This window comes from Octopus bimaculoides, chromosome 2 (genome assembly GCF_046866305.1).
Source record: "Octopus bimaculoides isolate indiv1 chromosome 2, ASM4686630v1, whole genome shotgun sequence".
Taxonomy (NCBI): domain Eukaryota; kingdom Metazoa; phylum Mollusca; class Cephalopoda; order Octopoda; family Octopodidae; genus Octopus; species Octopus bimaculoides.
In genome coordinates this window covers 44,726,480-44,746,479 of record NC_142929.1, presented here as the reverse complement: position 1 = coordinate 44,746,479, position 20,000 = coordinate 44,726,480, and the positions used below count along the sequence as shown (strand labels likewise).

General features: G+C 35.1%; 1 protein-coding gene across 1 annotated transcript in view; it reads left to right on the top strand.

Moving 5' to 3' along the window:
* LOC106879406 (uncharacterized) overlaps positions 1 to 17,618 on the top strand; it is a 148,356-nt gene extending 130,738 nt beyond the window's left edge. Inside the window, exons 12-16 of the mRNA XM_089338240.1 lie at positions 428 to 658; positions 2,723 to 3,170; positions 6,990 to 7,090; positions 11,129 to 11,353; positions 17,547 to 17,618. Of these exons, the coding sequence (XP_089194366.1) occupies positions 428 to 658; positions 2,723 to 3,170; positions 6,990 to 7,090; positions 11,129 to 11,353; positions 17,547 to 17,618 (1,077 nt within the window). The remainder of the gene's footprint in view (positions 1 to 427; positions 659 to 2,722; positions 3,171 to 6,989; positions 7,091 to 11,128; positions 11,354 to 17,546) is intronic.
* The last annotated feature ends 2,382 nt before the right edge of the window (positions 17,619 to 20,000 follow it).

Genomic DNA, 20,000 nt, shown 5'->3' with positions numbered 1-20,000 from the left:
AAAGTCGGCATAGGCGGAATTCGATCTCAATAATTAAGAACGGACGAAATGTCGCTAAGCATTTTGTCAGACTCATTAACAATTTTGCTGGCTCGCCGCCTTTGTAATAATGGTCTCAAATTTTGGCACAAGGCCAGCAATTTTAAGGTATGGGTTAAGTCGATCCCAGTGCTCTACTGGTACTTATTTTATTGACCCCCCGAAAGGATGAAAGGTAAAGTCGATCTCGGCGGAATTTGAACTCAAAACGTAAAGATGGACGAAATACCGCTAAGCATTTCGCCCTGCGTGCTAACGATACTGCCAGCTCGCTGCCGTTTTTTTATAATAATAATAATAATAATAATAATAATAATAATAATAATAATAATAATAATAATAATAATAATAATAATAATAATAATAATAATAATGACATATTTTACAGGCTTCCGAATATAACGACATTGTGAACGAAATTCATTATTATCTGAAAACTATCATCAACTCAATGAGCCCAACCGGACGTGCAAGTAAATCGAAGACAACTACTTCCGTGTGTTCTGAAAAGATATCGAATTCAAAGATGAGAAAGAGCGGAATCGGTTGTGGTCCTTTAAATATTCAACTCACTGGTTCAAGTGGAACACAATTTGAAAATGAAAGTAACGTTATGGAGGTAATATTTTAATATGTTATTGTGATTAAAATATGTCCATGTACACGCGCGCGCGCGCACAGACACACACTCCTCGTGGACATCGGTGGCGATTTTTTCTTCCTCCGATTTTCCCTTCTTTGGACTTTCCTCATTTCCGACGAAGAGCTCCGCTCGAAATGTCATGCTCTCTCTCTTTCCTTTCCCGAGCGTCTAGAAACACAATCTGTATCACGTCCTCACGTTGTTGTTTTTTGTTGTTGTTTTTTTACTTTTTACTTTTTTTGAACTTATATATATATATGTATATATATATATATATATATATATATATATATATATGTGTGTGTAAATATATAAAAACAAAAAGATAAAGAGAGCAAAGGCAAGGTTGAAGAATTTTATGGATAGAGTCTTACAGCTGTTTCTGGGAAGTAACAAGTAAACAAGCAAAAATCCATCGCAATATGGAATATATATACCTCTACTATCTATGCTATATCAACTTTCGTTCCAACATAAATTTCCGGATTATTCACACAAGGATTACTTTGCACGGATTTCTACACGGATATTTACCACTGGAATGAAACTACACTTCAAGTACTGTTCTCTCTTTTTTCAGCACATCACACTCTTTACCACTTCATACTAAAAATATCCGCCTATAGATATAATAATAGATTACTTTATTTTTTCTGTCTCCGATGAAGGGAAGTACTGGATCTTCCCAGAAACAGCTGTAAGACTCTATCCATAAAATTCTTCAACCTTGCCTTTGCTCTCTTTATCTTTTTGTTTTTATATATTTACACATACACACGCTAATACACGACTTATAATACCCAATCCTGTTCATACAACGACTGGGGCAAACTAATCGGTATACAGCACTTACTCGGTATTACCTGTATCCTCCTGGGTTTGGTTAAATCCAATACCCTCCTCAACCATATATATATATATATATATATATATATACACACATGCACATACATATATGTATATATACACACATACATATACATACACATACAAATTCTCTTATACACCAGATGTGCCATCAAAACTCTTGATTGGACCATGTCAGGTGGGGGAGAAGAGCCATGCAAGGAACGTGAAAATCACGGTGGTGCACCAGCATGACCGCAGCCACTTGGCTGAAACACATAAATAAATATATACATACATATATATATATATATATATATATATATATATATATATATATATATATATATATATATATATATATATATATATATATATATATATATATAAATATACACATACACACACACACATATATAGTGCACTGTTCCGTGATGGTTAAGATCAGTAAAAAATTTGCTCCTTCTGGTGAGAAATAAATATTATTTAATAAACACAACATATGTTTTTTATGAGCTATTATTAGTTTCATGCGATGAAAGCAGCTCAGACAGTATTTTTTAACACGTCCAGTGCCTTAGCGTAATCTTCAGGCTATGCCCATATGGCTAAAAACAGGACGATTTATGCAAATTAGTTAAGTGGAAAGCTAATCCTATGTAATTTCTCCCTTAAAATAAATTAATACTCTAAGTCATAGTACTGAGTTCTTTAGCTTCTTGTTCTTTTTTTCACAGTTGTGTATCTCTTTCCTTCCTTCCTTCCTTCCTTCCTTCCTTCCTTATTTCTTTCTCTCTCTCTTTCTTTCTTTCTTTCTTTTTTTCTTTCCTCCATTCCTATATATGTATATGTATGTATGTATGTATATATATATATATATATATATATATATATATATATATATATATATATATATATATATATATATATAAATGAATGTATACATATGAGTATTTATATGTATGTGTGTGAGTTTGTATGCACATGTGTATATGAGTGCACATTTATATATATATGAGTGCGTGTGTGTATTGTGTGTGTGTGTGTGTGTGTGTGTGTGTGTGTGTGTGTGTGTGTGTGTGTGTGTGTGTGCATTCAATAATTTATTGCTAATCTTGCTTTATTACAAAGTTTGAATTATTTGATTTCTTAAAAACTTCTATGCAACTTATGCTCTACTCCATTTATACGCAGGCATTATCGACAGACGAAAAATTCTTAACATACGACGAAAACATGCGATCGGCTTTGATCACTTCACCTACACTAATTCTAAGTTCCGATCGAGACAAATCAGAAAAAACTTTCGTTGTAGAATTTAAAGACAAACTGACTGAAATGCTTTATCGAAATCCAAAGTTTGTCGTCGGGGATCAATCCTATATGTTTTACCATAAATTCCAGTACAGGTCCAGCACTGACTACAGCTGCATAAAGATACAAATGGAACAACCAGCTATACTTGGTTATGAGGTCTATTTCCGGTTGAACAGTAGCCCAAATAATGATACATTTGATTACCGAACCGCGCTTAACAATGACAACCTTACAAATGGTGATTCTTATCATTTTTGTGTTCCTGTTGATACTTTTCAAACGAACGGCACGATGTACGTCGGACTGAGACCCTTCCAGCTACCGGGTAACTAATTGTTTTTTGTCTTTTTCACCTTGTTTCCTTGGTCTTCGAAGTATGTCATCTGTATCTATGATTTTTCTTTGTGTTTAATTTAAGTTCTTGAGATAGCTCAAGTCGGTTGCTGACAAAATGACAAAGCTTATCGGGTTAAAAGAATTCGCGATGTTTGTAAATATGTGTATGAACGTGTTTATGTATGTATATATGTATGGATGTATGTATGTCCTTGTTCAGTCTTATTTCAAGATTTCTTGCCAATAGAGAAAGTACCTGTTTCTAACCTAGATCAAGGCTCCTTCATTGGAAATTCAACATCAACAGGGTATGTATGTATGTATGTATGTATGTATGTATGTATGTATGTATGTGCGCGCAGATTTGTATGTTTTATGTATGTATTCTCATGCATGTAGTTGCATAACTAGACATTCTCATATATATTTAAATAACTTTCTGGAAAGTTTAGAGATTTTTACAGTTCCAGTGATAGATTGGATGTGTAGTCCTCGAATTAGCTTTCTCCTTTCTGATTTGAGAAGCGTAAATTCTCAAGATTGGTATTTAGGCAGTGTGTTACATATCCCAGGGTCCCAATATTTACAGATATAAACCTGAACTTGTAATCTGGATAGAGTAACTGCAGATTTCTCAATAGTGCAGCATAGATATTATCTTTTTACTGATCTGCTGGGCAGCTAATTTCCACAACTGCGCAGTTTCTTTTCTCAATCCCAAATCATTATACCAGGTCTGTTGTGCTTACATTTTATTGAGGTCTTCACTGGTACATTCCCCCAGTATTCCTTCTTATTATGAGTGGCTATGGCTTCTATAATATTGTGGGTTCTTATTTCTTTGTCCTCGGGATTATTCTTCCGACGGATTTCATTATAGTGTCCTAACTACAGCATCATGTCTCATCGGTAGATAATACCGTGATGACATTTGAGGACAACTGCTTATGATGTTGGTGATATCTTCAGTTCCACAAAGACTGATTTGGTTGTTACATTTTACGGCTTTTCCTGCATCTCTAATCCTTTTGTGCATCAGGTACTTAGTTGATATTTTATGTTCCTGGATTGCAAACGCATACCCTTCAAAATGAGAGGTAGTAATCCGGTTATTCGTCCATGATAAACTGCTTTGATGATCGATGTTACTATAATCACGGAGCTTTCTACTAACATATCCATGCATAGACTTCTGCTCATCTAGGCTCATCCTTTCATCTGATGATACGTTTCGGTGGAGTCGTGTGACTTCTTTGGAAATGAATTCTAGGTTATCTGCCAGTATGTATGTTCATCACACTGTTGTAAATACTGATCATCAATTTCCTTAACAGCTTGTAATACCGTATCTGATGGGTTTTTTTTTACTTACTTTGGTAGAGAATACTCTCTTCCTTGAGAGAGTACTTCAAAGCCAAAATCATTTTTTCTCGGAAAATTTCAGAAAGGGCACATTTCACCGGCATATGATCCTGACTAGAGCAGGGCTTGCCAACCTGAGGCCTGCGGGCCGCATGCGTCCCGGAGACTATCTTGCAGCCCGCTTGATACTTTCTGGAAATGGGTTTATTTAAACAAACATTTTAAAAATGTTATCAGAAATTAAAGATTGTAATGAAAAGTAAAAGAAAAAGATATTACTGTTTTTGCAACGATACTATTTCATGTTGAATGAACGATCATTCATTCATTATTGTAATAATAGCACGAGAAAGCAAAATGCTTTCAATTCTGTCAGCAGTGATTTTTTTGACTATTAATGCATAAAGTATACAAGCGGTCCTCAAAAAACTTTCTGTAATTAAAGTGGCCCGCAAGCGAAATGTTTTTCTCACTAGAGTTCCGGACCCCAGTTATGAACTCATTTGCATACAGCCAATCAGAGCTCAACTATTAGACTAATGTATAAGCGCATAACAAGCGATGGGTGATAAGGTCATTTGGGTAAGGAATGACCATGCGTCTTTTCTCTTTTAATAATGTTTGTTGTTCTTGTTTCAACCATGGCTGCCTCTGCATTGTTATTTGAATTGTTTACTTTGTAAAATAGTAAGGGGAGAGGGTTGCTCGCACATAACCATCTACCCACACTTTTGGCATCCACATCTTTACCATATGGGGCCCTAACAAAATCCGATAGTAGACATAGATGCAAATCTGTCTCATACTTGTCTCTTAAAATCAGGCATATCTTGGTGATCGGTCGACTTACAACACCGTTCTTCGTCTTGAGTTTACTTGGTAGAGTGTGTTTGTTAACTTGAAATCAAGGTCAAGGTGAGCTCTGATTGGCTGTATGCAAATGAGTTCATTACTGGTGTCCGAAACTCTCTTGGGAAAAATATTTTGCGGTCCGCAATGTAATTCGAATTAGCCAGGCCTGGTTTAGAGAGTGGGAATGGCTCAATTTAAGGGCCTTCTTCGTTTTAAAAAGTTTCGGGTACAGGCATCACTTAGTTTTTTAAATCTCTATTAGCATCTTTATTATTTTTATATACTATAGCTGGATGTAGCCGGAAATGACAAAGACACTTTATGATATGAAAAATTCCATGATGGAATTAATACATGTTTGAGCATGAGTGGTAAGCTCTCTGAACACCTGATGCAAGAGGCGCCCATCTTGCAAAAGGATGTAGGCCCCTAGAAGGGGCTCATGTTTAAGAGAACAATCAAGTGATGGCATTGCTCGAAATCGAGTAACAGACAGTGTGTGTGTGTGTGTGTGTGTGTGTGTGTGTGCATATGCATGTATATGTCTGGAAAATATGCATACAAACATATATATGGAGAAATTAAAGACGGTTTTACTCTCGAGTTATACTATTAAACACAACTTGAGTTCGTAATTGATCAAAGGTATAAATGTATTAACAGCAATCTTAAATTGAAATTGGAGAAAAGTGACGTATAAATCTTAGTTTATGGTTCAATTTGAGAACTGTGACAATAATAGGAATATAACATTTCGAGTAAGGTTATATTCAAAAAGATTGATAAGTTTGACGTAGGAGGGATTTTAGAGACCAATGAATAGTTCAAACTTCAGTAATTATATTTGAAACATGAGGAGGGGCAGAGGGACTCTGAGAGAGGGAGGATATCTATCTGTCTGTCTGTTATTCTATCCATCTTTATATGTGTGTGTGCGTAACTGCATATATTATATACATACTTTACACACACAAAGCTTACGTATACATACATATATATTATTTTTCTATCCAAAGGGTTTTTCAGCCCAATAGCTAGATGCTATTATTTATAGCTTTATATGCTTCGAGATATACTATTGAGAAGAAGAATATATATGTGTGTGTGTGTATGAGTCGATGTATATAAGTTTGTGTGTGTGTATATAAATATATATATATATATATATATATATATATATATATATATATATATATATATATATATATATATATATGTATATGTATGTATATATATATTAGAGAGAAAGATAGAAAAGGAAATAGATATAGCGGACTTGGAATATAGATAATTTTCTTTTAAATGTTACCTATTACTTCTACCTCTCTCTCTCCCCTCCTCCCTCTTCTTCTTTCTGCTACTCTATCTCTCCTTCTTCCTCTACTTCACTCTCTCTCTCTCTCTCTCTCTCTCTTTCCCGTCTGCTTCTCCCTCGCTCCCTTCCCCTACATTTTCCTTTCTGTTCCTGTGTGTCTCTCTGTCTGTCTGTCTCTGTTTCTTTCTCTCACTCTCTCTCATAATTTTAACTTCTTAAAATTTAATAATTATTATTCAATGATGTTTCCTTGTTTTTTTCTTTTCTTCTATCCTTCAGGACATCAGTCAACAAATATCCTCAGTAAATATGCCTTCAAAGGATTTTCTGTAAATTGCATGGCATGGAATGGTACAGCATGGGTCAATGATACATGCAAGGTAATTTCTAGAACAGACACGGTCGCTGTTGGCAGAGTTGTCTACATTCTGGCTTTATATGATGATAATCTCTCGTAGTCCGAGAAAGACGGTTCTGCAATTTCATGCTGAATAAACTGCATAAATGATTTGTTTGTAGTGATCAAATGTTTGTGCTGTACATTAAGCCTCTTCCTCCATTAAGTCGATGTTACCCGATCAGATGCACGGTGTATCACGCATCGGGTGTCGAAGCGATCTCAGAACAACGTGAGAAGAAGTGTTTTGCTCAAGAACAAAAGGCACCACCCTGTCTAGAAACTGAAACCACTAGACTATTCACCCTCAAAGTACATTGGTATGTAAATGCGAAACGTATACGCAAAAATATAACGCCCATAAATTATTATGAAGGCTTGAGTTGACTATATTTACGTGGGCTGGAAATATAACCAACACACACACTCCCTAGATATTTTTTCTTTCTCTGCTTGCTTTTTTTTTTTTTTTTCGTTTTCTCTCCATTTTTTTTTCCTTGCAATCCTTTCTGTCAAGAGCGTAGGCTCGAAATGTCAAAGAGTTTTCCATTCTTCCCGATCGTCAACTAATTCACCTGCTTGTTCTCTCACTTGTCTTCGTCTTTTGTTTTCTGTAAATTTGAACTATATGTATGTATGTATGTATGTATGTACGTATGTATGTATGTATGTACGTGCCTACGCACATATACTCATGTATGTATTATGTATGTATCAAATATCATACACACATGCATATGTGCACACGTACGCACAGTCAAATATTTATAAAAACGGGAACGATAGAACTGTCCACAGTGTATGTGTGTGTGTGTGTGTGTGTGTGTGTGTGTGTGTGTTTGTGTGTGTATTCAATCTATCTGCCTGGGGCTCAGAGTTTTGTCAAAATACACTTATCAACTATACATATACACTTACTCTCATACAAGTGTATACATATACATACACATGCATATATATATATATATATATATATATATATATATATATATATATATATATGGACCATATAAATATCCACATGTTTAACTGTGAAGCCACAGATTTGTAACAAAATGAAATTCAAAGAAATTTATGTATTTTATACATTACTTTAAAAATATATTGAATTTTTCATTGAAGTTGTTCTTTTTTGTTAAACCAGAATGATTACGTGTATGTATGTATGAACGTATGTATGTATGTGTGCATGTATGTACGTATGTATGTATGTATGTATGTATAAGAGAAACTGGATCATCTGAAAAATCGCTAACCTTGACTTTGACAAGGTGACGGTTCTTCAGGTGGCGTTTTGTTGAAGTTTGATGCATTATTACCACCACCACCATCACCACACCACCACCACTACCACCACCACCACCATCACCACCATCACCACCACCACCACAACAACAGCAGCAACCACTACCACCACCATCACCACACCACCACCACCACCATCACCATCACCATCACCACTACCATCACCACCACCACCACCATCACCACACCACCACCACCACCACCATTACCACCATCACCACCATCACCACCATTACCACCACCACCACAACAACAGCAGCAACCACTACCACCAACATCACCACCACCACTACCACCACCACCACAACAACAACAACAACCACTACACCAACACCTCCACCACCACCACCACCACCATCATCATTAATCCACTATGATTTATCTCCATCACCAGCATCATAACTAGCATCACCATCACCATCACCATCAACATCACCACCTCCGACACCACTAACATCATTATCACCATCATTACCTCCGCGACAACTAACGATGGTACAACTGCTCTCACCGAAGTTCTGTGGTGCAAAAGATAGCGAAAATCATAGCGAAAATCATGCATGTTATTCAAGCACATACATTACCCAACTGTCTCCCATATAAGAAACTATCAAACTGATAGACAAATTTTATGCAGAAACACACAATAACAACTAGCGCACAGCTATTGTGTGTCCGTCTCCAACCTCTTCTAGCACTATTGCATCAGTTTCTACTCTGCTGAACTCGCCGAGCTGTATATCAAACCTGTCGAAACCCATCCAATGCAACCACTCCTCTTCCTCTCGTTATGCCTATTATGTGTTATTCTCCTCACTCATCTGACTGCTCAATACTTTATTTGTCCAATGATTCAAACTGATATCTTCTGGGACAACTGTCCTGCTTCAATTTTCTCTACCAAAATCAATCATGAAAATTTCACATGAGCATAATATGCATCAGCCTCACCCGTCGGAGCAATTTTAAGAGAGTTATGAGCACCGAGACCTTATCAGATTTAATAAAATAAATGTGACATGTTTTATGATATTAAAAAAAATGAAAATGAATAGTGAATTTAATAGCTAACTTAATAACGAAGCTTGTATTTTTTACACAAGATATCTTAGAGGTTAACATTGATTCAGCTATACGATCGTCATAAACGTAATTTCATTAGCAAATGGTACAATTAGAATGAAAAGCAGTCATGTCTGAAATGATATTGACAAATTGCCAGTAAATATAAGAAGCTGAATGCATATTTAATATTTGGAACATTAAACAAGCAAACTAAGCTGAAATACGAGGCATAATAAAAATATTATCTGTTAATGACTTGCAGTGGATGAGGATGTTCTGAAAGTATAGTTGCTAGGACAAGAATGGGATGGAGTTCAGGGAGTTAATGTACCTGCTAATAACAAAGAGTCTCTTCATTATAGTGAAAGTTGAAGTGTGCACTGTTTCTCTATGAACAGTCCATACTACATGGTACTGAAACATGGACCGTGATAACTCTGCACAAGTTGACATGTTTTGCTCTGTTTGAAACTCTTCAACGAAAGGCAAACATACCGTTACTTGTCAAACTAATAACGAACGAATCACTTAGTAAACACGCACACAAATATATTTGTTGGCACAGACTGGTTAGGGAATTAATGTAAAAGTAATAAAGAATAGTTAAGTGAAGGCATATTTAATATTCAGAAAATTAAAGAGTGAAAGCAAAATCAAATGATTAGTATAAGACATATTCAGACATGTCTCATTCTGTTTAGAAGTCTCCAAGTATAGGTCAGTTCCTTCAAATAGCAATATTAATATCCGTAATTGTCATAGATAATATTTTCTAAGCGCATTCAAGAAATTTTACCTTAACTTCCTTTCGTATTAATTCTCACATCTAAAGAGATGCCGCATTCGTGTGATATAATAAAAGTGAAATATTGATAGAGCTCTCAAATCTGTATCGATTATATTATATAATAGATTTCTGGCATTGGCAGAATGCCATCATTTTACTGGGATAAGACAGACGGTTTCTTGTCTGCTATTTATTTTATTGGCGTTGGAAGGATGAAAAGCAAAAACCGCCTTTTGCGACATTCAAACTTAGAACTCAGGGTCTTGTGGTAAAATACGGAGGCATTTTGTACGTATTCCAACCAATTCGGTCATTTGTTGGTACGTGACAATATAATCAAAAGTTACTATATTAGAAACGTTAGTATTATTATCAAGCGCTATATTTCATCTTCTCTGGGTCGATGAAATAAAGTACCAGGTGAGTTTTAGTTCGAAATAATCGACTAGATCCCTCCCCAAAATTTGCAACAACAACGACAACTTTTATTATTATTATTGTCGTTGTTATTGTTGTGTTGTTTTATTGTTATTTTAGACGGTGAGATAGAAGAATCGTTAGCACGCTGGGCAAAATGCTTAGCAACAGTTCGTCTGTCTTTAGGTTCTGTATTCAAATTCCCCGAAAGGATGAAAGGCAAAGTCGACCTCGGCGGAATTTGAACTCAGAACGTAACAGCAGACGAAATACCGCTAGACATTTCGCCCGGCGTGCTAACGTTTCTGCCAGCTCGCCGCCTTAATGCTGCTATTAATAATGAATTCATATAATATATAATTTCGTTTTTATAGAAAATGTTGATTTATTTTTGGTTACTTTTGCTTCTAAATATTTGATTGTTTCTTATTATTTATATTCAACTAGATGGAGTGGGGATCGTCTATAAAATGTCGATGTCAAAGTAGAGGAGAAGTAACTGTGGCCAACAGTTTCTTTGTCCCACCAAACACCATTGATTTCTCAACAGTTTTCCAGAAATTTGATCTTGCAAACAATGGTATCGTTTTCGCTGTGGTTGTTTCTATAACGTGTATGTTTATTTTGTTGATTGCGTGGACTTGTCGACAGGACCGGAAAAGCAAATGGATGGTACGTATCGTAAATTATTTCGTTTATTTGATGAGATACTTATTTATTATGTGTTTTACAAATAATGACTACTTTGAAAAGATATGCACCAATTAGACAGTAACGGCTTAAATGAAAGGTAGTTAAATAATATTGATTGGTTGAGAGCGTGCATTAAGTTCAGCTAGTAATTAACTCTATTTTATAGTTACATAGCTATCAGCTAAGCTGGAATATTAGTTCTGCAGTACATTTATATCATGTCCAACACAAAGTAAAGTAAGGGCAGGGACATCGCTGATGGGATTCAAAAGGTCACTTTTTAACCACGTAATTTTGAGTGCAGTTCTATTGCGGAAGCTTCTTTTACCATAGCTTCGAGGTTGACTAATGCCTTGTGAATGGAATTTGGGAGACAGAAAGACGTGATGTACAAACATACATACATACACACGTACGTATATACATACGTATATAAACGCTCACACGCACACACGCAAACACACAGACGCATATATATATACCCATATATATATACATACATGCAAATAACACACACACACACATACACACACACATATATATATATATGGCTTTGACTTTGGATGACCAACCCCTGATGGATTCTTAAAGGCCATTGAGACATATGGCAGATATTGGGTCATTTTGGACCAAGCAGATTCCCTCCCTCCACAAATGCAGGCCTGACTTCAGCCGATTTCTTTATGAAAGAGAGCCAAGTACGGAGAAAGAAAGAAAGACCGACCTTGTACATGGGTCATACTTTAATTACTGAATCCGAAAGGATAAAAAGTAAAGTGGACCTCAGTGATAATTGAACTGAGAGAATAGAGAGCGAAAACGAATACTGCAAAACACTCTATACTAAGCAATAATGACTCGGTCAACTTGCCACCTAAAATACATATATATATATATATATATATATATATATATATATATATATATATATATATATATATATATATATATATATATATATATATATATATATATATATATATATATATATATATATATATATATATATATATATATATATATATATATATATATATATATATATATATATATATATATATATATATATATATATATATATATATATATATATATATATATATATATATATATATATATATATATATATATATATATATATATATATATATATATATATATATATATATATATATATATATATATATATATATATATATATATATATATATATATATATATATATATATATATATATATATATATATATATATATATATATATATATATATATATATATATATATATATATATATATATATATATATATATATATATATATATATATATATATATATATATATATATATATATATATATATATATATATATATATATATATATATATATATATATATATATATATATATATATATATATATATATATATATATATATATATATATATATATATATATATATATATATATATATATATATTATAATATATATATATATATATATATATATATATATATATATATATATATATATATATATATATATATATATATATATATATATATATATATATATATATATATATATATATATATATATATATATATATATATATATATATATATATATATATATATATATATATATATATATATATATATATATATATATATATATATATATATATATATATATATATATATATATATATATATATATATATATATATATATATATATATATATATATATATATATATATATATATATATATATAATATATATATATATATATATATATATATATATATATATATATATATATATATATATATATATATATATATATATATATATATATATATATATATATATATATATATATATATATATATATATATATATATATATATATATATATTATATATATATATATATATATATATATATATATATATATATATATATATATATATATATATATATATATATATATATATATATATATATATATATATATATATATATATATATATATATATATATATATATATATATATATATATATATATATATATATATATATATATATATATATATATATATATATTATATATATATATATATATATATATATATATATATATATATATATATATATATATATATAATATATATATATATATTTTAGGTGGCAAATTGACCGAGTCATTATTGCTTAGTATAGAGTGTTTTGCAGTATTCGTTTTCGCTCTCTATTCTCTCAGTTCAATTATCACTGAGGTCCACTTTACTTTTTATCCTTTCGGATTCAGTATATATATATATATATATATATATATATATATATATATATATATATACATATACATATATATATATATATATATATATATAGAGAGAGAGAGAGAGAGAGATTATTCAAGTGTAAAAAAAAACGACAAAGGCAGATGAGAGAACAACAAAGGTATATTAGTTTGACGCTCAGGATTAATGGGAAATTTTTTTTACGTTTCGGGCCTACGCTCTGCAGAAAGGAATGAGGAAAGAAAACGGACTGAACACAGACGCACACACATGCACACATACATATATATATAAATCTCTGTTGATTCACCAGTTTCACCAGGTCTCAATATAAATATAGAGCATTCATTAATATGTTATAACTGAAAGGCTGATTTCCAGTACTCAGAGTTGCTCGTTTCCGATCATCAGCAAACCGAGCCTCTTTTTCTTTTGAATATCCACTGTCTGAATATTTTTCGAAATATGAAGTGAAAGTTTCAAGGAATATATATTAAACACACATGCACACACACACATACACACACATGTATATATGTATATACATACTTCCACATACGTATATAAAGAGAGAGAGGTCTGTTGAAGCGAAATTACAAGGAGTAATAATCACAACAGTGTTGCCTCATTAGTGAAACACCCTATATAAGCATACACAGGAGCATAGCAAGGTGGAAAAAATAGTACTAGAATACCTAAAGCAGAGTAAGATACTGCTTTACTGAAGCCGAAAAGAAAAGAACTTTTACACTTAACGTTTGGTGAAGTTTTCCGGCTTAACTAAAATTGTATATCTACCTATCTACCTATCTATCTATCTATCTATCTATCTGTCTATCTATCTATCTGTCTGTCTATATATCTATCTATCTATCTATCTGTCTGTCTATCTATCTATCTATCTATCTGTCTGTCTATCTATCTGTATATCTATCGCTTCTGTACGTGTTGACTCTCGAGCCACTACTGCGGAAGCTGGCGACGCTGAGGGGCATCCCGCGAGAGTTGGGATGCGGGACGAGCGTGTCGGCATACGCGGACGACGTCACCGTCATAGTGTCTAGCCAAAAGCACATCGAGCTTGTCGGCGAGACACTGAGAGACTACGAAGCGGTAACGGGAGCGAAAATCAACCGGGATAAGTCAGTAGGCTTGCGGCTCGGCACCTGGAGAAGCAACCCCATGCCGTCAAGTAGCGCCTCCGTCGTGGGACGTTGGACTGACGGTCGGTTGAGATGCTCGGGGTCTGGTTTGGTCCAGACCTCCAAACGGAGAAGAACTGGGACGAGATAACGAGAAGGGTGGCCACTCTAGCCCGGCAATGGGCCGAGAGGAAGCTTTCCCTGAAAGGTCGGGCGGAGGTGGCGAACACGTACATCGCGTCCGTCATCTACTACCGCCTGACCGTCGTTCCTTGTCCCGACCCTACCATCACCAAACTGGAGCGCATCCTCTTCCGCTTCTTGTGGAAAGGAAGCGTTCCGATGGTTAGGCGATCCGTTTGCTGCCAACACCCGTTAAAAGGAGGACTGGGCATGCCGTGGTTGATGATGCGCAGACACGCGCTGAGACTGCGACATCTCCGGCTCTACGTAGACAGCGGTGAACAGGTGTGGTCACCGTTTGTGCGGCGCGCTTTCCCGCAGCTCGTCTCCATGACCGAACTGCAGTCATGGATCAAGAAGAGGCCGAGGAAGGGCGAATGGCACCGCGAGTGTCGCGCTGCTCTTCGGCAACTCCAACAACCCGGGTCAACCTTGAGCGACTGCATCACAACTAACGCATTCTATAGTGGATTAGTGGAGGGAAGGTACGACGACGATCTCGGGGCGAACCTGGGCGTCGACGAGGAATACCTGACCCGCCTGTTTAAGACGACCTTCGGGCCGGGACCTATGGACAACTTCCAGAGATCCCTGGCCTGGCAGTGCTATCGAGAAGCACTACCCGTTCGGGATAAGCTCTACAGGCATGGCTCGAGAAACATGGGGCCGACCTGTCCGAGATGCCGGCAGAGCGACGAAACCGTTCTGCACGCACTCGTACAGTGTCCCACCATTTCCGAGCTGTGGGCTTACGTCGAACAACTGCTATCGCGTGTGGGGACGAGTCGGTCTATCAGCCGAGTCTATCGTGAATATTGTCGCGCCTCCTTCCTTTAAACGGGAAGGAAGAGCTATTTTCATCGTACTTGTGGCTATGGCGAAAGAATGTGTATGGTGGACGCGTCTGAAAGGTCTAGAGACAAAGACTTTCCTCTCTGGGCAATCTCTCATCAACTTCTTCAAGTATCACCTGAAGAGGAAGTTGAGAGTAGAAAGGGAAGTCTTGTCTAGTGAATGCTTCAAAAAAGATGGGTGAATGTAGCAAGGATGGCACGTGTGAACGACGGAGCCATCTTGAGCATAACCCTATGAACAAGAAAAAAAAAATAAAACAAAAAGGCAAAAGAGAGTCACTTACTGTTATAGTTTCTTCAATGAGAATATTGACCAAGGTTACCGTGGTCTTTTCCGTGGGCTTTTCCTTCCACGGCTAAACCTAAACTGTCCTCCCCTCTTTTTACACGAGAACATTACTGTGTGATACACGATCCCTATTGATCGGCCTTTCCTTTTCTTTTTTTTTCGATCCCTTTTGATCGAACTGCCCCTTTTTCCCTTCCTACGATCCCTTTTGATCGACACCACCAATTTTTTTTTTTTTTTTTTCCTTCCTTCCCCCTCCCAAAAAGAAAAGCTCTACATTGTATTTGTCCCATCTTCGTTGAGCCCTGTGTGGCTAATAAAAGAAATGTATCTGTATATCTATCTGTCTGTCTATCTATCTGTATATCTATCTGTCTGTCTATCTATCTATCTGTCTGTCTGTCTGTCTGTCTATCTGTATATCTATCTGTATATCTATCTATCTATCTATCTATCTATCTATCTATCTATCTGTGTGTAGCCCCTTGTGGGCAGTAAAGAAGTAACACACATGGCTATGCAGAATACATACATACAAACGTACACACACGTATATATTTATATATATGCATATACTCACACACACATACCTACATATATACATACATACCTGCATATGTGTATACACGCGCACACACATATGCGCACAAGCAAACAAACAAGCAAAAATAACGCAGCTCCGATAACAGACAGAATCAACAACTATTGAAGAGGTTGCAAGAAGCAACAAAACTTTTAGAAAAAAAAAGGAATTGAGTGGAAATCGAACCGGTGAGTGTGTTAATTAATGAGACATTAAAACAGAATGACTCTCCCCAGACACAGCAATATATATATATTCAAAGGAACCAGGAAAAAACTGATCCCTATGAAGGAAATCCCGAACTGATATTCCGCAACATGTTATAGACGCTCCTTAGTCTCTTTCCTTGCAAGAAATGTAGTCACCAAGTGATTTATTGGTTTATTGGAAACATAGAAATATACTATAAATTGGTGTGGTGGAAGAATCGTTAGCACGCCAAGCATAATGTTTAGCGGCATTTCGTCCGTCTTTTTGTTCTGGGTTCAAATTCTGCCGAAGTTGGTTTGCCCACCATCCTTTCGGGTTTGATAAAATAAGTACCAGTTGAGTACTGGAGTTGATACAATCGACTTTCCCTCCCCGCCCCCGAAATTGGTGGCCTTATGCCAAAATCTGAAACCAATAAAGCAATAATAACTATCAAATCTATAAGTTAATTTAGTAAAGTAGGCGTTTGCATAATTCACGGAGCAGGCCGGGAATTTTTAATTAATATAAATTACATTGTTAATGACGATAAAAATCATTATCTTAATGAGATTCTGGTCTGAAGATTATGTTAATTAATTCAATGTTTAATTAATTTTCATTAGAATTCCGGAGTTGTCACCCTGGCCTTTTTCGACATGAATTACTCCTTTAAGATAATGACGTATTTCTCATAATCGAAGGCTAAGTTTTAATTCATTAAAATGTCTTTTCTAACAAGCTGAAGTATTTAAGCATTCCTTCACTATTATATTTTTTAAATTTCTCTTTTTGTTATGCAACCGTGTATTTTCCCCAATTTTATTCTCTTTTGTGTCGATAAACATCGTGGCAAGAAACTACTTGGTCTTTGTAGTGTATTAGGAGTAGATACTTTATTCATGACATCGTTCAGTCGGTGCATTATTGGTCTTGCACTCCATTTAGCTAACAGCACAAACCAAATTACTAAACGTGAAGAACTCAAAAGACGCACTCGAGTTGTCTTGAGTAAATTAGTTTAATTTTAAATTCTTTTACATTCGTGTAACTAAAAAAAAATCTTCATTCTTGTTGTGGCGAGAGTCATTGACATCCCTGGGGGATTTGAAGAATGGACTAGCCGAACTCTTATAAAGAGTAGAGGTCGCACGCTTTCGTAGTCTCGCGAAGTATGTCGTGTGAACACATTGATTAAACCTCCGCAACATAATTTAATCTAAACCAACTGTGACAGGATATAACATTTCTATAATTTTTTCGTTTATCCTTTCTCTTTTATCTTTTACTTGTTTCAATCATGAGATTGCCGCTATGTTGGGGCACCGCCTTGAAGTAGTCATAGTCGAATGTATCGACCGTAGTACTTTTTCTAAACCTGTTACTTATTCTATCGATCTTTTTCTTGGAACCGCTACGCTATGGGGACATAAACACACTAACACAGATTGTCAAGCGTATATATATATATATATATATATATATATATATATATATATATATATATATATATACGACGGGCTTCCTTCAGTTTTCGTCTACCAATTCCACTCCCAGGGCTTTGGTCGGCCCGAGGTAACATTAGAAGACACTTGCCCAAGATGACACACAGTGAAACTGAATCCGAATATAACAAGGCCGGCCCTTTGAACTAAAGGTACTACTTATTTTTGCCAGCTGAGTTGACTGGAGCAACGTGAAATAAAGTGTCTTGCCCAAGGACACAACGCGCCCCCCCAGGGATCGAGCTCACGACCTTACGACGTGAGCCGTTTAGCCTTATCACTAAATCACGCACCATCCAGACTGTTGGATGTTATTATACATCGCTGGTCACAATGCACTTCTTTGCATTGTTTTAGCATTCAGATGATGTCATGCCTGCGTTTATTTATTTGTTTATTTATTTGCTGCTTGAGGTGGTGTTGTTGGTTTAGAAATTCCATAACAATTCTGTATGAAAATGTTTAACCCCATGGCATCGAAATAGGCTATTTCAAGCCGAAATATTTTACATTTCTTGTTCAAACTGACCAAATTTGGGTCTCTCATATCTACTATACAAATGTCATTTTAAAAATATACAACACATCATTAAAATCAGCTGCGAGATAGTGCATGATTAATTCAAACCAATTCGTATAAATAAGCATAATGTCTGACAGGGTAATCTGAACGCTGAAGGGTTGAACAAAATTCGCTATTTAGTAAGTTTATTTGCAAAATTGATTTAATATTTAGCTTATAAAATCCCCAACTAAATATTAAATCGATGTTATTATAACCGGCGAGAAAGTGTCGTCTATGTATGTCTGACGTAACAGCAGTTTAAGCCATGAAATCAGTCGTCTATGCATTTATAACAAGGAAGTATTGCGTCTCATTACAATGCATTACATGAAATAAAATTAGATAGGAAAACAGTGGACGCTACTACAATTTTATAGAGAGCTCCTCGCAATATACATATCACTGTCATTGTATCGACCGGATAGACTGGCACTCCGTCGGTTACCACGACGAGGGTTCCAGTTGATCCGATCAATGGATCAGCCTGTTCGTGTAATTAATATGCAGGTGGCTGAGCACTCCACAGACACGCGTACTCTTAATGTAGTTCTCAGTGAGATTCAGCGTGACACAGAATATAACAAGGCCGGCCCTTTGAAATAAAGGTACTGCTTATTTTTGCCGGCTTAGTTGACTGGAGTAACGTGAAATAAAGTGTCTTGTTCAAGGACACAAGGCGCCCCCGGTGACCGAACTCATGACCTTACGACGTGAGCCGATAAACCTTATCACTAAATCACGAGCCATCCAGACTGTTGGGTGTTATTATACATCGCTGGTCACAATGCACTTCTTTGTATTGTTTTAGCTTTCAGACGATGACTAAGCGAGTAGGTCAGCATTTTCTCTGAAATTCTAGCCTACCCAGTCCGCTTCAAAGTTTCACATTTATAGTTGAATGGACTGGAGCAACGTGAAATGAAGCGTTTCGCTCAAGAACTCAACGGTTAACGTATCGCCGGTCTTGGAATCGAAACCACGACCACAAGACCGTGAGTGCAATACCCTAA